A 23,240-nucleotide genomic window follows, 5' to 3' on the forward strand; every position below is an offset into this window, starting at 1 on the left:
AAGTCAGTACCAGGGTAGCAAAAGAGAACAGAACAGCCAGGCCTATTCCTGGACTAATGAGGAGGAACGAGCTGTTTCATTTCTGAGGGATTATTTTTTAAAAAAAAAAAAAAAAAAAAAAAAAAAAAGGCACAGGGAGAGGGGAGAATTTTGGCACTGGTAAAATGGGAAACCTGGAGGAAGTAACTCTCCCTGTTTCTGATTGCTGTCTTACTTTGTCCTGGTATATTTGTAACTGAGTTGTCTTTGAAAGGCACCCTTACCACTCCAGATGGAAAGGCAAGCTGTGATGCTATTACAACATGCTCTAGCAAAACCCTGACTATCAGCTAGAACATGACGATTCAGTTCCTGCTCTTAATCTATGTTCTGTGTCCTTTTCAATCTCCATCTTAGTTCTTCCTTTTTTGCTTTCCATTTGTCTTCACTGGTCAGTACTCCGTAAGTCTCTGAGCAGCAAAGCCTCTAACGGCAAACCGATCCTAGCAAAATGATAAGAAAGATTTTGGAGTAGGTAATAGACACAGATGGTATGTCTGTGTTTCTTAACCAGCAAGGTCAGTAATCAAGAATGAATCTTAAAGGCTAAAGTTATGCACTCTTTCTTTTTCTTTGTTGCCTTGGTGTTAAAAGCACATGCACAAAATACAGAATCGGAGTTAAAAAAAACTAGCGCCACCATTTCCAGGCTACATCACCTACATCCCCACTCAAACTCCAATAGGACAGCTAGTACTAAATAGAAGACTTGAGAGGTTTCTCCTAACTACTCTGTACAGCTAAGCAGGAGGAGGTCATTATTCTAATATATTAGAATAATAATCAGATTATTAAAATTAAATAAAAAAATATTATATTTGAAAGGCTCCATCCATTGCTCTTGCTAAAAGAAAAAGATAACCATTTTCATACTTAATTTTATTGTGAGACCTGCTGAGCTGTCATCTCTAAACACCGGTTGTTCAGGAGTCTTTATAACTGCGGCAATTTTTTACTTGTGTTGCCTTTCTAAACTCATCATGATATTCCCAAATAAATGTGTTTTCAGATCTGTAATTTCTGCATATATAGCTGCTTCTTTTCCTCAAAAGGACCTCTTTAAGTTCATACTTTTGAGCAGCTGTACTTCTTAAAATAATACTCCGTTTCAATCTGGCATGGTTTTTTCATGACGATGATGTATCATTCTGTATCTTTGTTCCTCTAGGAGAGAAGGTTGCACATGTACATAGTTTACTGCCAGAACAAACCAAAGTCTGAGCACATTGTCTCAGAATACATTGATACGTTTTTTGAGGTAAGTTCCTGAGAGAGGGTATATGCAAGGTGAAGGGTGTATACAAATCACAAGCATTATCAGATCTATTGACCAAAACAAACAAAAAAAGGCAGCAGATATCGTTGTTACTGTTTTAAATTATAATTTCTTGCCATTTCTGTTCTGATTTCTCAAGTCTGATACAGGCTCCTAGAGATGTATTAATCTCTAGGGGAAGAAAACTAATGTTTAGGTGTAAGATATTAATTAATCGGTAGTCTCTCATCCTTACTAGCCCAGGCAGTTCACAGTGCATATTATATGAAGTGGCAATTTGGGATGAGCAAAGATCACTGTCAAAAATAGACTATATACAACCTGTGATTGAAAAATTACATTTCACTGTACAATTTTTTCAAAAAAAAAAATACAGAAGATGCTTGGAGAGGGGAATACTTTGGAAACAAAGCCAATACAGATCAGGGGAAGGACTCCAGCTTTTGCTAACTGAAGATTAGATTCTGCTCTGACTTTTGCCAATTTCTGCTCTGATAGCCGTTAATAATGATATATCCTACTGTGTTTCTAACTCAACAAGACAAAACAAAGTTATTTCTAACTGAACGAACCAAAAAATGTTTGTTTTACAACCCTCAGGATCTAAAGCAACGCCTGGGCCACAGACTTCAGCTCACGGACTTGCTAATAAAACCTGTGCAGAGAATTATGAAATACCAGCTGTTACTAAAGGTAAAGTGATGTTGAGATGAATGATTTAATGTATGTGTTAATGGGTATGTTTTCTTTTTTTAAATATTGTTGATGCTTTTCCACCCTCCTCCCAAACAGAACCTAGATTTGTAAGCAATGTCATATGATTATTTTCTGAGCATATTCAGATAGTTATAAAAATTGCAGTAAATAGCTTGGGCAGAATTTTGCTTTTTCTTTTAACAGTTAAAAACCAAATGAACTCAAGTCAGTGACGTGGAAATGTTTAGAATTTGTATCGAATGTCATATGAAGGGGAGAGGGATCTCCCAACTGTTTTCAGATGTAAATGTGATATGAGTTGTTGGGACTCATCTCAACTTTTCCATCTACATCTGCAATCATTTTAATGTCGCATAAATGTTTACTGAACAGCAACCCTGTGTATCACAGAGTTCATTGCCTTAATACATGTTCTTGTATGAGCTAAATCAAAATAGTGAATAAATCTTAAAAAATGAGAGGGAAAGCACTGCAGCCAGAAGCTTTAAAAAGAAAATTTTTCTGTGTCTTCTGCAGTCTGTCATTCTCTGACAGAGGATAGCAAATTCAGATTTTCTAAGATTTCTCTTTGCTGATTAATGAGAAAAGAACTCATATTATTGTTTTTTTCCTTTTTCAGGACTTCCTCAAATATTCTAAAAAAGCTAATCTTGACACAACAGAACTAGAGGTACTTGAGACATTTTCTCTTAGTGATTTGAATGCTCTTTACTCTGAACTTCTCTTGTTTTGACAGAGTCCCTTTCCTTCTCTGATCTTCTTCAGAATGTGATTATATGTGTTTACTTCTCGCATTTTTGTTCTAAAGGAACCATAGCAAATGAAACAAAATTTTATGCTGCTAACTCATTTGGAAAATAAAGCTTTGACTTTTTATTTGTCTTGAACAGAGAGCTGTAGAGGTCATGTGTATAGTACCAAAACGGTGTAATGACATGATGAATGTTGGCCGCCTGCAAGGATTTGATGTAAGTTGGCTGGGGTTTTGCTTAGAGTTTTTGTGAGGTTCTCTAGAAATTAACCATTAATGTTGTGGGGAAAAATGAGGTAGGGTGCTCCCTCACTATCTGGTTAGCTGGTGCAAAAAGCAGTAAGTGAAAAATCAAGTCTTAGCCCTGCCAAGGACTTTTTCCTGGGAAACTTTACCTGTTGTGTCAGTCATGCTAGGTAAGTCCTTCTGCAAAATCTAGGAAGCGCTGGTGTTATTACAGTTGCCTTATTGACTAATTACTTCCAAAATAGTAAAGTAATCAGTTATCAGCAGGTCAGCAGACCTGACTTCAGTAGTGTAGACAAAGGAGGAGTTGCTAAGGTCAGTAAAGTATCTGAGGCAACTGTAGCCCTTCTCCTTGTTTTCCTAAGTCTAGAAGAGATGGAAATTGGCTGTTGAAGCAGTATGCATCAGCCAGACCATATTCACGTGTTCTACTTGCAAAGCCTTTTCTGCTCTGTGATGCAGGTATGAACTTGAATTCTTCCCCTTTTCGGCACCCTGGAAGACATTGGAAGAATATATGAGTTACTGTGGGACTTACTGAGAATAGAGAGATGAAAGCCTTAATGTTACAAGCCTCAAACTGCACTATGAATTGAAAGGGGTGGAGTGGATTTTGGGGGGGGCGGTTCTTGATGATGTTTGGTTTTTTGAGAAAGGGCACAAGAATGACTTGTGTATGGGAGGATCAATGAATATATAATGGTCAGTGACACTCAGAAATTGGGAAATATACAAAGCTATTTTGGCAAGAGCATCTGCTCAAAAAGGTTGATTGGGGAAAGAAATGAAGAACTGCACTAAATGTGTTTCCGCTTGCCTCTGTGTTTAGGGTAAAATTGTAGCCCAGGGTAAGCTCCTGCTCCAGGACACATTCTTGGTTACAGACCAGGACACGGGACTTCTGCCACGCTGCAAGGAGAGACGGGTCTTCCTGTTTGAGCAGATTGTCATTTTCAGTGAGCTGCTAGATAAAAAGAAAGGTTTCTCCATGCCCGGATTCTTGTTTAAAAACAGTATCAAGGTAACTGTTGTGTGTGAGTCTTTGCGTCCCCTGCACAAACTCTGCTAAGGTAACAGTTTCTGATTCAGTGTGGAGTCACTAGTGACATCTAGATGTGCAATCATAAAGCACAGTGAGGTGTCAGTCATTTCCTGAAATTACTTCCTACTGAACTCGTGCTCACTCTGATGATAAATGGAAATCTTTGGATCCCAGTACTCTGATGCTTCCCACGTGAAGCATACCAAAACAGGTGTTCTTGTACAAAGCTGGACAAGCATTCACAAAGAGTTTAGTCTTCAGTTCTGTGCTGTGTGTACACCACATTGCAAAGTCATTGCAAATAAAGACAATAGCTTTTTACGTATCCTTTCTTTTGAGTTTCAGCTGAAATCAGTCCAAATGTGTAGGTAACATTTGTAAGTAGTGCCACCTTCTTAGACATGTCAGCTCATCCTCAAACAAAAAGCGTTTACCCCCACTTCAAGCTTTCCCTGAAACAAAAACTGATGATACTAGGGCCCACCAGCCCTCCTCATGAAGCATTTTGGGTGGACCCTGCTTCCCTTAATTCACCTCGGTGCTCTGCCGGCTGAGCATCCTGCTTAGTGCTGGCTGGACAGCCTGTTCCAAGGCATTGCTGTATCTGCAGCAGAAGCCTTCAGTGTGGGCCAGCAGTAGAGCTCCATAGCAAGCTCAGCATTTTCAATAACACGAAGGGAGAGTAAGGGACAATGGAGAACATTGGGCCATACTGACCAGCTGGAGATTGTTCAGGCACAGTGTGTCAGTAAGCTGTACACTAATCCTTAGTTTACTGTAACCCTTCATTTCATGGTGTTATTTTACTGAAGGAAAGAATGGTCATCATTTGAAGATCTGACTCTGAGCTCCTAAGCAAGAGATTTTAGAGGTATGTTTCTCAGAAAATACATGAAGTAAATTCTCTCTTTTTTTCATGAAGGTGAGTTGCCTTTCCCTGGAGGAAAATGTGGACAGCGATCCATGTAAATTTGCACTAACATCAAGAACGGGTGATGTCACGGAGACCTTTATTTTGCATTCTGCCAGTCCAGGAGTCCGCCAGTTATGGATCCACGAAATTAACCAAATTTTGGAAAACCAGCGCAACTTTTTAAATGGTAAATTATTTCCTCTCACTGAAAGTTTAGAATTGAACGACTTCTCTCTCATCTGTTGTTTCTTGGCTTTGAAATGTTTTGCAAATTTCCTTTTTCCTGAGCTAATACAGAACAGTTGGGGGATATGTGCCGCATTTCTGCTTCAGAACAGATGCTAGCATTTATTGTAAGAGTGGTAGCCTGAATTTACATGGTGTTCTCTTGGTGAAATTTTCCAAATGGTTTGTAGGAGTGAATCAAGATTGGTACCATCCGTTGAGGTGGAGAGTTTGTGTACCCCTTTTAAGCAAATGCAAGCCTTTAAAGGCTAAACCCAAGTGGAATTTTAAGTATCTATTCAGAATATGTTTTGCTTGTGTTATTTGGGTGGCCGTTGTTGTCACATCTTACTGTGGCAACAACATTCACATTCTGCAGGAGAAAAGTAGAAGACAGTACTGTCTGCTGTGACACTAGAAGGTTCTTGCTGTATTTTTGTATCCATCAGTTGTTGCCCCAATCTAGGGGGGGTTTTTTTAAGAGTTGTAATGGATGGAACAATGAGCTGTTTTTTCCCAGCTTGGCTGCTGACTGACGATGTGATCCTAGAGTAAAACATTCCTCCCTGGTTTCAGATTTTTCATCTTTAATAGAGGTACATATAGCAGGTCATGAAGGTGTGATATAGAAAAGTGACTTGAGGTCTACGGCATGACCAGCATTGCTAAGGGAATTTATCTTATTTGAACAGCGCTCCCCTTTTGCCAGTAAACATGTCTGTTTTAAACTGTTCCTATTCCCTTTCCTGCCCTCCTTTCCCTGATCGCCTCCCCTCCCGCCCCCATTGCAGCCTTGACGTCCCCAATCGAGTACCAGAGGAACCACAGCAGTGGTGGAGGCGGCAGCGGGAGCAGCAGCGGTAACAGCAGCGGCCCCAGCAGCTGTAGTGGCATCCCCAGCTCCAGCCGTAGCCGGCCATCCCGGATCCCCCAGCCTGTCAGACACCATTCCCCAGTCCTGGTCTCCTCTGCAGCCTCGGCCCAAGCAGAGGCAGACAAGATGTCAGGTATGTCCATTCACAATCTTTCCCTGCCACACTACAACACCTCCTTAGAAACTGGCCTGAGCCAGCCAGACAGGCACCCTCCCAATGCAGAACCGGACGGTCCTCAGAGAGAAGCTGAGCAGATTCCCAAGATGAAAGTTATTGAAAGTCCCAGGAAGACAGCGGGAAACATTTCTGGCTCAGCTGATGGAGCCCAGAAAGACTCACGTGGAAGCTCAGAGGACAGTCGATCAAGAAACAGCATAGGATCACTGACGCTTGGGAAGCCAAGGCCAGGAGCCATCTCACCAATGAACTCTCCTCTCTCCACGACTTTCCCTTCTCCTTTTGGCAAAGAAACCTTTCCACCCAGCAGCCCCCTGCAGAAGGGCTCCTTTTGGAGCTCCATCCCAGCATCCCCTGCCAGCCGCCCTGGCTCCTTCACTTTCCCTGGGGACAATGACTCCCTCCAGCGGCAGGTCCACCGCCACTCTTCACACAGCAAGGACACAGACCGCATGAGCACATGCTCCTCGACCAGCGAGCAGTCAGTTCACTCCACCCAGAGTAATGGGGTAAGAGCGGAGCACCTCTGTCCTGCGAGCTCTTCTAAAACCTTCCCATGCTCCCTTTCTGTGCGTTACCATCACTCTCCGTACTAACTTCTGGCTCTCCAGTGCTGTACTGCTCTGAAATAATCAACTGTTCGAATATCTTCTGCACATTAAAAAAACCAAAATTGTCTACCTCTCTGTGTATGTATACATACAAACATGGATATGTATACAGACACAAAAGCAACCGCTAACATTAGATGCAATTTCTGCCTCTGCTGAAAACATAGATCACTAGGCTGATACTTACTAACTTGCTCTCCTTGCTTTTTTCATCTCTAATGTGAAGGCACATAATTAACATGCTGAAGCGTGGCAGCCAGAGCACCTTGGGGTATGCATTGCGGCCAGCACTTAAGTCTGACTTCGAGATTTTGGCAGATTGCCTTGGGGCTTTTTTCCCTTTCACGCATAAATCCGCCACCATTGTCCTGTTGAGTTTTAACTTCGTGGAGACATCTACAGTACGTTCCCTGGGCTGCTTGATTTTTATTTTTTATTAATTTATTTTTCCCCCCTCTCCTTTCAGCCTTAGTTGATGTACAACATTCTCTTTTTAAACCCTGTGTCTGATCAAGGAAGCTTCCTGCAATCCACTCAAAATAGGCCAACAAAACCTAGCTAAAATAATCCTCCTTCTACTACAACCAAAACAAATAGCGGCTCCACTTGTCTTTTCTGCTTTGTAAGAAGAACTGGTTTAGGGCATCTGGAGATTCAACCTTTTAGTGTGCACTTGGTGTGTTTGTGCGGAAAGCTGGGGTATCAACAGAATCCACATTCTCTGTAATAACGTCCACCAGGAAAAGCAACACAGCAATCACAGCGGCATGTGCAAATATAAAGCAAAAATTTCAAGGCACTTGCCATGGATGTGGTAGGCAGGCTATGGTGCCTTTCTTTTTAAACTCGCATTTGATTTTTCTCTCACTAAGTGTTGTGTTCACGAATGTTTGTTTGTCCACTCTCTCACAAATAGTATGCAATACCAATTTTGCAAATCACCTAACTTGCCAGATCTTTCTTAAATGCATGCATTTCTTTATAGAACTGTTTAACACACAGAGCTTTCTTCACTTCTTAGTTCTTACACTTACTTTTATAATAGCTTCAGAAGAAAAATTATGCTTTGCATGTATCGTATTTTTATCCCGATTTCCTTCAACTTTTCATTTGGTTTAGCTCTGTCTTGTGTTTATCTTCTGTCTAGCAAAATGTGATGATAATATAGTATCTGGGATAATCTGAGAATTTGCAATTACTGCACGGTATGTGAATCAAGATGGTGGTACTTTTTATATGCAGAGAAGACTTGCATAGTATTAATTGATGTCATTCCATTAAAAAAAGAGAGAGGGAGAGACGGGATGGCACTGAGTTTTCAAAACATTTGAATTTTGATACTATCTATCTCAGCAAAGACACCATTGCTTGTTTTTATCTTACTGTAAAATGTAATATCTGAATGCATGCCTTCTGCTTCACAACTGTTTCTTTTAGTTTGGTAATTGAGACGGGTCATAATTCTTCATTTATAACCTCATTTCTAGACCGTACTTTAGCAGGATTTCACACCACATTCAACAGGCTAGAGAAAATGGGTTGTGAAGGTTTATTTTGAATTAACCATTTGTGTGTGTGTATTTACATGCACATATGGTTAAGGTTTGTTACTTATGGAAATGAGTTAGTTCTTAGAAGAAGAAAAACAAATTGGTTTTGCTAGTATTTCAGGAATATGGGAGGAATTTTTTATATTTTGATTGTAAATCCTCCTCTAATCCCATAATTGAGGTCAGTGATGACCAGCAGAACTTGCAGTAGAAAAACATGAACTGTGCAAGCATAATTACTTCCTTGCAAGGCAAAAGAAAAGGCTGTCGTTCTGTGGTGAGAATAAATTCTGATATAAACACATTCACAAGAACATTTGTCACTTAGTAGTTACCAGACACTTGTTTATTTAACAGATTTATCTGTCCTTTTTGAAAATAAGAAATATTCAGAGTTTAATAAGATCCTTCAAGACTTAACTGTTAAAAAGAAATGTTATGTTACAGGAAGGTCGGTCCTGGAGTTACACAAATTCTGCTGCATGCTAAGAAACAGTACGTTCAGGAATACTGTGTGGGACAAGGTTTGGGGCTTAGGTTGGTTTTGCAACTTCAGCCTTCCCTTCATCTCCCCCTGTAAGTCTAACAGAAGGAGTTAACAAAAGCAGCTTTCTCTGAATAGAGTTGTTTTTCATCTAGCTAAAAGAATCTAGCAAGTTGTAATCTTAATTTCAACAACGACTGAAAATGAGACTGCTTTTTTGGTTCTACTATTCCTGGTTTGCCTGAATCATGGAAAGGGCTTGCTAATACAAAAGACCATGTAGACAGTCCTCTAAGCCAGGCAAAATGAGTTCTCCCACTGGAAATACAGCATCTGGAATTAACATAAATATTCTTTAGTAGAGGTACAATCCAGGATGAGATCTTTCTCTCTGTGGTAGCATTTGCTCATCATCCTAATAGGGCAAAAGAAAAAAAGAATGAACTTGAATCACTCAGTTGAATAAAATAGTCCAGCTAGAATAAAATGTACAGACTCACTGGAAACCCAAGCATCAATGTGCTGAACATGCTATGAATGAGCAATCTGAGACTGTTCCTTTCCAAATGCCTTGGTTTCTCAACCAAAGTGCTCAGGGGGAAGCACAGGCACCAAGAGGTGGAGTGACTTGATCAAGGCCATTAGCAGATTGGAAGAGAACATGGTTTTCAGGGCTCCCAGTGTACCATGCTGTCCACTGACCCCTGCTGCATCTCCTCAACACTAAGGGGAGAAATATTTGACAGTTTTGAGAAAAAAGGTGGCACTGTTTTAATCCTGTGTACCAAGCTTTCCACTCACTGCTAGCACATATGTGGTACTAACATGGTTATAGTATATAAGCGATAGTAGTCTCCAGCTACAGCTGGGTACTGATTTCCTTCTTCAACTCAACTACTACTAAGCAATAGCGAGCCCTCGCTGGTAGTGACCTGAAACAGTCTGAAGTAAGAACAGAGACAAAAGACAGGCACACACACATGCATGCCTCATGCCACATCATTAATAGACCATCCACTTTGTTTTTAACTTGTTTCAAGAAGGAAGTAATCGATTTCAGAGAATAGGTTGCATAGTCTGATAATGGATTTCACACTTCCATTTATTAAACCTCATATGAGAAATGCATGCAAATGGACAAAATTAGTCTTGCTTTTAAAAAATAATAATTTCCAGTGGATTCATGGCCAGGAGAAGGCTTTTTGTTCTGAAAAGTAGTATCACTTTTAATGTACACCTGATCAGCCATAATTAGCTATCTGCAAATGCTCGGTGGGGAAAAGAACAACAGTCATGAACACTAGTTGAAAGTGTATGATAAACAGCTAATAACACTCAGCTATCATAGTCACTAATCAGTTAGAAGTGAGATTTCCAGCTTTATTCTGATAGTTCAGTGGGCCTATTTTGCCCAAGAAATGAATAATTTCTTATTTCAGTAATTTACCTCATCCTGTGCACTTAAAGGAATAAACCTGATCATACAGATTCAACCAGGGACAAGCCTTGTGGTGTTGAGACACACTGTCAAAAGCCTATTTTGTTCTTTTGTACCTTGTCATGTTTTGTGTGCAGAAGGCTGGTGTCTAAGGTCTGACAAATAGTGCTAGGAAAGACTATGTGTATTTTTCGTTGTTGGAATTTCCAGTGTTTATGAGGTAATGATTATGATTTTGAAACTGCACCTATAAGACCTTGGAAAAACTGTCCTACGTGCTGTACTGTAGTTTTGTTGCCTGATAAAGATGCGAGGTTCAGTGTCTGAGCTTGAAAGGAAGACCAGTTGAGATCTATGTATAAACTGACTCTTAGTTAAAGGAAGTAATCTTGAGGAAAAGTAACGGGAATAAATTTCTGCAGCAGCTGTACTTGAAGGTATTCAAAGATCAAACTAAGTTCCACAAGATAAATAGACACAGGCAGCTTTAAAAGAGAAATCGTAGCTCTCTTCTTTGACTACAGCTTAAGTTGTGTGGATTATGCAGGTAATGTAACAGGCCAAGAACAGCCTGTCTTCTTCATGAACTTTAAACTTGATTCTTTTTTTTTCCCCCCTCTTTCTGCTTCCACTTGACACTTGCAGAGTGAAAGTAGCAGCAGTAGCAATATCTCCACCATGCTGGTGACACACGATTACACGGCAGTGAAGGAGGATGAGATAAATGTCTACCAAGGAGAGGTCGTGCAGATTCTAGCCAGCAACCAACAGAACATGTTTTTGGTGTTCAGAGCCGCCACTGATCAGTGCCCCGCAGCCGAGGGCTGGATTCCCGGCTATGTCTTGGGGCATACCAGTGCAGTCATCATTGACAACCCTGATGGAACCATCAAGTGAGTGCCTGGGTGTGTGTAGAAGGGGAGGAGGAAGAAAAACTTCCAATTTAGACAAGGCTTTGAACCTTTTAAACCAAAAGTTGATGTGATCTTTGAGAAATAGATGAACATCAAGCAGAATGAGTACTTGACAGGTCCCTTAGCAAACTTCAAAATACAAGCTAGTAAGAAAGAGCCCAGAAGCGCATATTTTTTATTAAAAAGCTGTAGTAGTGCAGTCTTCTGGGAAAAGATGATGAAAGAATACCTGATGTAAGAGCAGCAATAGTTACTGGTATATTTAATAGAATGAGTTATCAGGCTAGACACCTTTGTTTAGGAAAACAGTCAGGGAATGTTTGCTCCAAGTGAAACAAGATTTCAGAGTTCCTAGATCTCTACTTTGAGCCACAAACCTATTGAAAATGACTGGTTGTGCTAGGAAGATCTCTCTCAAATCTGCAATGGGAGAAATTATATCAAAGTTCTTAGCACTAAAGCTTTATGTAAAGCTTCTATAGGCTGCATTTGATGCGGATTTTATACTGATCATTGCTCAGTTTGATTGACAGTTTGTATTTTCATATAGGAAGTTTACCATTTGAGGAAAGATTTGAAGAAATACTGAACTACAGACCAATCTTACTAGTTTGCTTACAGTTTTAACTAAGGGTAGTGTCTCATGGAATACTTAATGTATTTCATTTCAGTATACTTTAATACAATGAAATAACATTTTGACATACTTTTCCAATGCCATTTGAAACTAGATAGTATAACACATAACCTGGAGTTGAAAAAAACTGATCAAAGTTTAATGTTCTGTATTCAGGAAGTCAACGTCTTGGCACACAGCACTCCGTTTAAGGAAGAAATCTGAGAAAAAAGATAAAGACGGCAAACGGGAAGGCAAGCTAGAAAATGGTTACCGCAAATCCCGAGAAGGACTTGCCAACAAGGTTTCTGTAAAGGTAAGCGTTACAAAGATGTAGTAGTTTCCAAAAGAAGTTGTGTTGGGATTTCTCTAAAAGTAGCTTCTGTCAGAATTTCACATGAAGGAATTAGAGGCAACAGTGGTTTTAGTGGACAGTGTTTACCAAATCTGAAAACATAAAGTAATAATCTTTGAGCCTGCAAGCATGATATAGCATAAAGATACTGCAGAAAGAGTAGAGTGGTGCAGAAATTCTGGTGTTCAGATGGTTTTTGGATCTTTGTGTGTACAGCTAACTTCGACCCATCACTGTGCTTTGTTTCCTACCATGCTTTAAGTTATTATAAGGTTATCAGGACATTAATTCTTTACCTTCTCCTTTCCAGCTTCTCAACCCCAATTACATTTATGATGGTAAGTTGCATTAATTTTTAAAAGTTGCAGTAAATATAATTTGATTAAACATTATTTACTTTGTTTAAATTTGCTTGATATGAATTATGTCAGGAACCGAGTGTTTTCTATCAAAATATACATAGGCTCTTTTTGTATAAGGGAGACAGTTAATGAAATATGTAATTTATTTTTTTAAGGTGCAAGGAACACATTTTTGTTCACAAGTCCAAAACAACATAAAACACAAGGACCATATGACATGTTCTGTATGGAGACTGTATGAAAGTTGGGCCTTGCTGAATTTGCAAAATAACAAGGCCAGGAGTTGGAGCTGCTTCATTTTTAACCTTGCACCCTAGGGAACATTCAGGGCCTCTCCAGTGCACAGGCTGATGAGGACAAAGATAGTGGTCCTCTGGGATCAGAGCCAAACTGAGTTTTTATCTTAATATACAGAACCAAACTTTTTGAGTTTCACCTGTGAAAAAGGGAAACACAGTGCCTCAGTGGATGAGTGAGGTGTTTTGTGTTCCCTTTTGCAAACTTAGCTGGATATAAAGATAGCCTAGCTGAGCACGTCCTTAAATACTTTTAACTGTAGGGTTTCCTCAGCTTCTCATAAACAGAGTGTGTGGTTCACCATGGTAGGCTTCAGGGTTATCCGTGGCACAGCAGTAGTGTTGTGTCCAAGTTCATGCAGAGAAAAATTCACTAGCTCTGTAGAGCCCCAGCAAGTGGCCTAACCATGGATGTGCTCCAAGGGTAGAGGGATAGATACACCTTGCAAATTTAAAGTACCATACTACTTTGTCTAATAGAAAAGAGAGATTGCAAGGAATAGAAAAGCAAATTTATTAACTTCAGTTGACCTAATGCCATTAATTTTCTTTTTCCAGTTCCCCCAGAGTTTATAATACCATTGAGTGAGGTAACATGCGAGACAGGAGAGACCATCGTGCTTAGGTGTAAAGTCTGTGGTCGCCCCAAGGCTTCAGTTACTTGGAAAGGTCCTGATCATAACACACTGAGCAATGACGGTCATCACAGCATTTCGTACAGGTACAGTAATTTGTGTAATGTTCAACAGGAACTGCTGAAACTGTTATATTTTCTATTTGCACCCTTGGTACAGGATAGCTTTTGGCTTTGAGGCGTTAAGATAGGGTTGCCCTCAGACAGAAATATTTCACAGCTGAGATCTTCTGGAAATGTTGTGTAACTTCTATGTATGGGTGGGGTACCCAAATGTCATATTCAGTTGATTTTTAAAAACAAAGAAAATTGAGCTAGTATTTCTGATTAGCTATTGCAGAAGCCATTGTGGTTCTGTCATGCTGACCTAGTGCTTGAACCAGAACAGTATGTTGTGACATGTCAGTGCTGTGACATGCCATCCTGTCAATCCCTTATTTCCATTAGTAGCATACCATCATTTTTGAGGAAGATGACTGCTTTCAGATCACACTACAGTATTTTGCAGAGAAAAGCCTCTGGTTCCTACTGACATGGCAATGTCACTGTCTTCATTGTTGAAGCACGGCAATTAACATTTTTGTTTGATTTTAGCTTTGCTATGATAGAACTTAACAGACTAACTGGTAACTCAAACACCTGATTAATAAGAGAAATTGCTGTATTTTGGAATGTGAAACTGCATGTTAGAAAAGGTCTTTTTCTGAAAAATCATTCTTTTATATACAGAAAATGTTGTTTAATGAGCAACTTCAGTGTGAAGAAACATCTTGTTTGTGAATTATGCTCTCAGTTCAGAATGAAGGGGGGTTTTGTGAAAACTTTCTCATTAATAGATAAAGACTATGTCACCTTCTTAGAGGTTGTGTGATATAGCCCAGCTTACCTGCAAACTTGATGGTATGTTATACTGTTCTTTTTTACCTCCTGCTGCTGCTGCTTTTTCCTTTTCACTGGGTATAATTTTTTTTATGGGGAGACAGAGGTGTTGGCAGCTTTGCTACTGCATCCAGGACTGTTGTGACATGACTAAGAGTTAGATTCACTAGGTTTAATTCACTGTGATTCATTATCGTTACAGCGTTATATCCAGTAAATCATGTTGGCTGTGGCTGACAGACTTTTTAGAAATAATAATCATGAAATGTTCTTTGAGCTGGGGATAGGGGTCATCTTCCTATGTTCCTAAAATTTACATTCATTTTTTTCCCTGAAATTAAGTTGTGTGGTGAAGACCGTGGCAAATAGTTTTTGGTTCAGTCAGTCAAATGACTTGCAGTAACTGGGATGAATCCAAAGGAAAGCAGTAAGAATGATAGAAAATCTTGAAAATATGCCTTATTGTGAAAGAATAACACAATGTTGTTTTGAGCCTAGAGGTGAAAAGTGTAGGGAGAACTTGCCAAGTATTCACATTTGTAAGACACTTCTGCAAATAAAATTATCTGCTGTTCATGTCCGTGGCAGATGGTCAAAAAAGTACTAGAAATTAATTGCACAGAGGAAGATTTAAGTAGACATTTAAAGACAAACCATCAAACAAAAAGGGTGCTTGAGCAGTGAGAAAGATTAAGGAAGAGTCTGCAGAATCTTTCTCCTGTGGTCTTACATAGCTTATTGCTGTCTCTGCCCTGGAGCAGACGGAAAACTTAAGTCCTTTTTAGTTTCCTCCCATCCTCATTCTCTCAGATTCTGAGGTCTCCAAAGTTGTGGTGAGGTGCACCTTTTGTATTGAAGGGCGAGCCCTCTCTTACAAGGGATGAATGTTCTGAAGGTACAAATGTTAGATCAGCTTCTATATGCTGGGAGTCAGGGATGGAAACTAACCTTTCAGAAAGAACAATGATGGATGGTTTTCTCAATACGGCTTCTCGTAATTTGAAGGAAGTAGAGGAAGCAGGAAGAAAAAGGGGAAGCATTTGATTTTTCAAACACAATGGAACCTGGGACATGCTGAGACAGAGTGTCAGTGAGGACTTTTTTCTAATAGTCTGTAGGACATTCCAACATATTTGATGGACACAAAGCGCTCAAATTCTGGTAGACGCTTCTGAAATGGCAGGGACAGGGCTAGTAATGCTTGTCCAGAGAGAGACAGGGGCTAGAGAATAAGAAATATTAACAGTATCAATCTAACTTTGATTTCCATAGCTTAAGATCTGTAAAATGAATGTAAAGTTAACAGATGCCATTGTGTTTCCCAGTGACTTAGGAGAGGCTTCACTGAAAATCATTGGCGTCACTGCAGAAGACGATGGTATCTATACATGTATAGCTGCAAACGATATGGGTTCAGTTTCATCTTCCGCCAGTCTACGAGTTTTAGGTAGGCCTGTCTCTTTGCTTTTTTTTATCTAATTACATTCAAAGTTTCTGGTACCCATAGTACAGGAAGAAGAAAGCCCCAGCTCTTGGGCATCCCTCTCTTAAAGGAGTATTACAATAAACCTTTTCACCTGTGATATATTACTTGTTTCAGCAGGAATAGATGCACTTCTAGGATGTAACTAATTAGAGGTTCATACAGACAAAATGCCTACACAGTACTGTCAACGTGCATTTACCTTGTCTGTCAATACTAGTTCAAACATACTATGATAAAATCATATTTTATCATCTGCATTCTTAGTTTAGTCTCAATAAATGTTACTATGCTAACATGTATAATTTCTAAAGTGTACAGATACGAAAAGAGTAGCATTGCTCTGTATTTTAATACGCTCCTTTTGCTTGAATTGTAAAGCCACAGTATTTAGGAGAACATATAATTATTTCTTGTCTTTACATCATGGATCTACACTTAAATTACATTATTTCAGTACCTGAAGTGAGGCAACCTGAATGTTTGTGAGAGAATGAAAAGGAAACCTGCAAAGATGAAAAATGCCTGTGTTTTGGAGGCAGACAGCAAAGGAAAAAAAAATATTTTTTTACTTGATGTGTTTCATGGCATAGTGATAAGTTTCAGTGTGTGTTCGTACATTCGGTTATTCTTCTCTTAAGTGTTCAGGATCCTCCATTTTTAGAAATAGGGAAAACACAGGGAGACAGCAGGATAGCAGGCTTTCTTACCTGCAGTTTATAACAATTGATGCTATCTGGGTTCTTTAATCTATTGAGAGGCCCATATATTTATCCATTGGTGAGAATAAATTAATAGATTTTAGGTGGAATGACTCTGTCTCAAATTGACTCATATAAAAGAAAATAAGATATGAAGTGCTGCATTCTGTCTTTGTAAGTCTGTCCCAGCTGATATGGGGACTTGTACAGTTGTCCCGAACCTCTCCAAAATATTTTCTTTCTTCCCTTTTTTTCAAAAAACTTTGCCATTTTCCTGAAATGTTGAAACCAGACTGTGAAAGATGTGTCCCTTCCAAAAACCTCATCTGAAATTTTTGGCGGTTTGTAATCAGTGCTGCCACTTCGAGCTCTGCTTGTTGGCAGCCATAGTAAGTGCCTTACTGCCAACATACTCAGGTGATGATTATTGACGGTGCTTCCTGCTCACTGACCCAAGACAGCCAGTAGTTAAGCCCTAGGATGGGTGTGTTGCAATATAGAAAAGAGGCAGAAAATAAAATTTTGGTCTTTACACTAATGTTTCCTGAAAAATAGAGCTTTTTTTTCAGGCAGCTGCTACACTGTCTGTTCACTTTTTTTTTTCCAGTGGCAGGTGTATTGTTGGTAATGAGACATAATGTAAGATAGCTATTCTTTTTGCTGTTTCCTTCAACTTGCCAAGGTTACTCATTCCTGTACAGACAGTTCCCACTGCATCTGAATTAGTTCCACTATAGAATTTGTTCTGCTGCATTGGCCAGGCTGCTTTGGTGTGTAATCCAGTTTGTCATGCTGCCACCCTGTGTCATATGGGGATTAACAGGGTGGGGTGATTCCACTGATAGTATCTCAGCCAAGGAAACTTTCTAGTCAGGGGAGTAAAAAGCTCTTGATGGACAAGAACCAGTGTGAAACTGTGTGCTTCAAAGAAGTAGTGTAATGAGTGTCCTTCCTACGCCAGTACAGAAGCCCAAAACTGTGATATGGCCAGAATCAGAGTCACAGAAGTCTTGTAGACTAAACTACCATCTTTCAGCCACAGTCCTTGGTCTTACTGACCTTGTCCAAAAGCAAGTGTTCACTTTTCAATCAAAACTAAACCAGAATTTGGAATGTCTTGGTTACTCTGCAACTAGACTCCAAAAGACAGGCAGCTGTATTTTGCTAGCCCTTCTACTCAGCTCTACCAATACTTTTACAAAGGCGTTCTGGCCCCAGTTTTTCTAGGGCCATCCTACCCTTCATTTGCCCAGTCCATAAGAGCAAAATGAAAGCTCTAAGGCTGTAGCACAAAGTAAGGTTTCAACATCAAACTATGAAGTCTTTTTCAGTCCTTCGGACTTGAAGGACTTGCCATTTGATTGTAGTCAATTCTTGTGCATCAACTTGTGCAAACAGTAAAGAATACTCTCTGCCTTCTGTTGCTGTAGTAGTCTTTATAAACCATCAATGAAGTAGTTGATTACAGAAATAATTTTCTTTCTGGGCTGCAAGAGGATGGACAATATGAGGCCATGAGTTGCTTTTCAATACGGACACACTCAGCTTCAAAAGAAAGATGATAGGGGCCAGTCTGACTGAGTCAAATTCTTCCTGAAATCTATTCCCAAACTGAATATGAAGTCCAAATATTTCTCCTCCTGCAAACATCTGAAATAATACATTGCTTATAATGACAACAACTTAGTTCTGAAGAGGATCTGAGTATATTAAATTTTGGCCATACTGTCCTCTTTTTCTGTAGGTCCTGGAAGTGATGGGATCATGGTAATCTGGAAGGACAACTTTGATTCCCTCTACAGTGAAGTGGCTGAGCTTGGCAGGTGCGTTCTGTATGCTGATCTCCAAAGCCGTCTATGTCAAAATATTAACTTAGCTTTCAAAAAATGAAATTCTCTTTGAAAAATACTTATCATATGAGCCTAAAAGGCCAGAATTACATTGAATTAAATAGAAATGAGGAAGCAAAAATTTTACCAGCACTAGATGGCACTGCATAAACAGAACGTATTTAGGCTGAAGTGATATCACAGATTAAGGGATTATTATTTTTTTAAGCGTGCCTTACAGTGACTAGCACTGCTTCTGTAGTGAAGCTCTGCTAAACCTTTTTATTAAGGGTATGAAAATTACAGACAGAAAAAGTCTGAAAATGGGCAAAATAAGTCAGGTAGAATATACATTTGTCCAACTTAATGATGACCATTGAAAGCTGGATACTACTCTGACTTGAGTTCTCTGCAAATGCAATAAAACAGATCTCCGTCAGGAGATAATTATTTATACAGACACATTTTGTAGAAGATGAATGCACTGAAAACTCTTATGTCCAGAAACCCTCTGTGAGGGTAGCTTATTAGAGATCTAAAATTAGATCTCTCTCAGGATATCTTTCAAGGTAAAAGTATGTCCTTAGTGCATCCCTCAGTTAATTCTTTCCTTTCAATATTGTATTCCAGGGGCAGATTTTCTGTCGTTAAGAAGTGTGACCAGAAGGGAACCAAGCGAGCAGTAGCCACTAAGTTTGTGAATAAGAAGTTGATGAAGCGAGACCAGGTTACCCATGAACTTGGAGTCATGCAGAATCTCCAGCATCCCCAGCTCATTGGCCTTCTCGATACCTTTGAGACCTCCACCAACTACATACTAGTGTTAGAAATGTGTGTAGACTCTAACATTACCTGTAAAATGCAATCTCTACAGCTCACTTTCTGGGGCGTTTATAGTGGTTTATGAATAAGGAACTTGAAAATTTCATAGAAGTTTGAAAACACCTGAGTAAAATATTGCAGTTGTCTAATGCTATTATTAGAATGTTGAGTTTAATACTCAGAAGGAAACAAGGTGAGATATTAAACAGATATGTGGATGATTATCTTAGTCTGAAGGTCCAGTAATTATATCAAGTGGTTGCACAAGTGAATTAGGAATGTTGTGATCTGGTAGCTTGATATCAAATCTCCTCTTCATACCCTAGTCCTCTGTCTTCTAGGTGCTGTAGGCTACAGTTATTTCTGTAGTCTATGGCCTGTTAAGTTTTTCTTTCAGTTCTGATATATGGATTAATCCAAAATATAACCCTTGTAATTCCAATAGGGCTGACCAGGGTCGCCTTCTAGACTATGTCGTGCGATGGGGAAACCTCACAGAAGGGAAGATCAGACTCTACCTGGGAGAGATTCTGGAAGCTGTGCAGTATCTTCACAACTGCAGAATAGCACATTTGGACCTAAAGGTGAGGAGTGAATGGGATTCCTGGCAGCTTGCGCCATTCCACGCATAAAAACCTCCCCCTTCTAGGAAACTTGCAGCTGGGAACATAGAACTGTGAATTGCTTTGAGACTGTATGAAGGGTATGGGCCGGGGCTCCATCCCCAAATGCTTTAGATCACTCATAGCCAGCAAAGCAGAAACTTTGAATTCCCTGTGCTTTCTCCTTAAAACTTGCTGGCCCTGTGTGGTCCTTTGTGCTGGAAATAATTGCTGGCAGGAACAGTTTTGTTTGATTTTTGTTTCTTTATTCGTTTATTTATTTACTTTCTGAGAAACTTGCAGCAGAAATCCATTTCTTTCTCAAGGAGCGTAGAGTTTGTTGTGAAAGAGACTGCTTTTCCTCCGTTCCTGCAAATCTGTTTCTCATCTTTGCACTTTGAGGGCTGTGATATCTATGTGAATGGTACCTCTGTGGGCGTCTGTTCTACCCTTTGAATTTTACTTGAGCCACAAGGATTTTGGATGCACTCTAGTAGGAAAAGCTACATAAGAAGGTCTTAATGTGAATATTAATTAAAACCTTATTCTTTACACTTTTCCCCCACCACCACCTGTATTTGAATAATAAGGAACTTCAGCATTGACAAGTCATCTTTGTAGGCAGGGTCTCTTTAGCCAAAAGGGGTCATGGTGAGAAAAAGCAAAAAGAGCCTTCATCTTCCCTCCACATACTTCTGTTTTCCAAGAACAACCAGCTGGTCTGCATATCATGGAGACTCCAAATTTAATTTTTTTCTAGTGCTATATGGAGTTCACCACTACTTTTTCCAGTCTCAGGGTACATACAGATGAACTAATTAAAAACTAGTTGTAGGTAAGTCACTCTTATTTTGCTAAGATCACAGCTACAGCAGCAGTAGCTTCAGAAATAAAACCATAAAAATAATTCCACTTTCAGCTCACCAATGGTGGGGCAGTTCTCTTGAAGCCATGTGCATCCAACAGGATCTGCTGCTGCCATAGTCTCATAACAGTGCTTGACTTCCATCTGTACAGCTCCGTTACATTAAGGAATCACCAAGTAAAGCTGAACTCTGTTGAAAGCATCATGAAAATTCTGACCAGGTTTTCCAATCTTTAAGTGCAAGAGTTTTGTTGTCTCTCTGTCATAAAGCAAATAGAGCAGTTGCTTTATTCACCCTCTACTTGTAATTGCTGTTCTTTTAAGCTTAAGTTCCCAAACACAGGTTCCTGTGAAACTTTGCAGAGCTGCTGTTGTGAACGTCTGCAGTATTATCTGGCAGAACTATATTTCCTGCAAAAATTATAGTGCCAGCAGCTAAAACACATTCATTGCGTACTGTAGTTGGCAAGAAACTGCCTGCTGGTTGGTCTGGGGGAAGCCTTGGTAGGAGTGCCTAGGAGCTTTGCAGAGCTGGCCCTCAGCAGTAATCCTTGTAGCTTGCGGCTGTTCGTTACGTTCTTGAGCTGACAGCACTGGCTGGGAAATAGTAATATTGGAGCATTAAATGTGTATTAGACTGACTTGAAAAAAGACATTTTAACTTTTGCTTTTATGTTTTCTAGCCTGAAAATATTTTGGTGGACCAGAGTTCCACTAAGCCAACAATAAAACTGGCTGACTTTGGAGACGCAGTCCAGCTCAATACCACGTATTATATCCACCAGTTACTTGGAAACCCAGAGTTTGCAGCTCCTGAAATTATTCTTGGAAATCCTGTTTCCCTCACTTCAGATGTTTGGAGCATTGGAGTGCTCACATATGTCCTTCTTAGTGGCGTCTCTCCTTTCCTGGATGAAAGTGTAGAGGAAACTTGCCTGAATATTTGCCGCTTAGACTTTAGTTTCCCAGATGACTACTTCAAGGGAGTTAGCCAGAAGGCCAAAGATTTTGTATGCTTCCTGCTTAAGGATGACCCAGCTAAGCGTCCCTCGGCTGCACTGGCCCTCCAGGAGCAATGGCTGCAGCTGGGGAACAGCAAAAGTGCTGACAGCATTGACATATCCAGACTGACTTCGTTCATTGAGCGGCGAAAACACCAGAATGATGTTCGACCCATCCGTAGCATTAAAAACTTCTTACAGAGCAGGCTCTTGCCAAGAGTTTGACCTTGCTTGAAGTTCTCTCTCATTCTCTTTCACCTGCCAATCAGACTGGAGATGGACTCCTGCCAATCAATCAGACTGGAGATAGACTCCTCCTGCCAATCAATCAGACTGGAGATAGACTCCTCCTGCCAATCGGCTGTTGACTTGAATTTTGAGGAAAGCAAACCCCGAGCCAACCAGCTGCTAGCGAATGTTCGTGTGCAAACGCATTCCAGGGGGACCCGCGTGGGGTGGCGCGGGGGACTGGCGATGCAGACTTCACTGGGGTGGAGGACGATAGCACTGTACTCTGCAAAAAGCAGTCACGAGTGATACAGTAACAGTATTTTATTCAGGTTTCTGCAAAAAAATAAAAATAGTTTTTTTAATAAACAAGAGTTGAATTTTGCAAGTGAACTTAACTACCGTTTTCAAGATTTATTCAAGGAAGAAATGCCTATGTTCAAAGCACTGGTGTTAAACAAAAATGAAATCATGCCTGGAGAAGACTCACCAAAATGGCTGCCCATTGATACGGCCTCCATTTATAACATCTGGTTTTCACTTGGTCCTAGAGCTTTCCAGTTGCCTCGCCTGTATGTATCTCACGTAGCAGTGCACTGAGATCAGACTCTGCTTTTAAGTGCATCCAACCTCAAAGTTTTTGCATACAAATAGAATGAATCGTTTTGCTCTGATAAAATGTAGGCCTTACTTGTATATAGACTGTTACCTGCCTTCGGTCTGTAATTTTTTTTCCCCCTCCCCTTATCCTTTTTTCCCCCCTCCTTCCTAAATGGTGGTATACCACTGTGCGGGTCTTCAGTTTGGGTCAGTACTCACTGTCCCCTTAGAAAAGGACTTCGGGTTGGTGCCCAGCTTGCCGACCTGATTGTCAAGCAGTATACAGCAGGATGAAATACTGTAAATGCACTCATTTGGGATTTTGTTTTCTTTCATATCATGTGCAATGTTGTGGCTTTAACATTTTATGCAACTATTTATGAGGACCTCTGTTGTAACTGTAATAAATATATAGAAAAAGCACATACTTAGTACGGCGAGCTTTATGGTTTTGTTTGTGTGTTTGGGGTTTCTGGGTGGGCAGGGGCGGGTGTGTTGTACCACACTGTCATTATTAGTTTAAGATGAGGGTTAGCATAGAATTTAGTCAAGACTAGTCAGTTTTAAGGATTGTTCAAAAAAAAAAAAAAAAAAAAAAAAAGATTCGTATCCCAAATCTCAAACTAGTTAAAGTAGGGTGACACTTTTATAAATTTATTATTATATTCAAAATGCCAAAGTCTGACTTTCCCAAAATCAGTCTCAACAC

At 39.9% G+C, this 23,240-nt stretch overlaps 1 protein-coding gene across 1 annotated transcript in view; it reads left to right on the forward strand.

The window, feature by feature from the left end:
* The window catches only part of TRIO (trio Rho guanine nucleotide exchange factor), a 263,091-nt gene extending 240,137 nt beyond the window's left edge, over positions 1–22,954 (forward strand). Inside the window, 16 exon segments of the mRNA XM_050890693.1 lie at positions 1,208–1,297; positions 1,916–2,008; positions 2,652–2,702; positions 2,923–3,000; positions 3,859–4,050; positions 4,994–5,171; positions 6,001–6,770; positions 10,990–11,237; positions 12,052–12,190; positions 12,540–12,567; positions 13,446–13,608; positions 15,726–15,847; positions 18,329–18,407; positions 19,044–19,244; positions 19,681–19,819; positions 21,386–22,954. Coding sequence (XP_050746650.1) covers positions 1,208–1,297; positions 1,916–2,008; positions 2,652–2,702; positions 2,923–3,000; positions 3,859–4,050; positions 4,994–5,171; positions 6,001–6,770; positions 10,990–11,237; positions 12,052–12,190; positions 12,540–12,567; positions 13,446–13,608; positions 15,726–15,847; positions 18,329–18,407; positions 19,044–19,244; positions 19,681–19,819; positions 21,386–21,928 — 3,114 coding nt within the window. The 3' untranslated portion in view covers positions 21,929–22,954.
* Positions 22,955–23,240: the final 286 nt, after the last annotated feature.

Source organism: Gymnogyps californianus, chromosome 2 (assembly GCF_018139145.2).
Source record: "Gymnogyps californianus isolate 813 chromosome 2, ASM1813914v2, whole genome shotgun sequence".
Classification (NCBI taxonomy): Eukaryota; Metazoa; Chordata; class Aves; order Accipitriformes; family Cathartidae; genus Gymnogyps; species Gymnogyps californianus.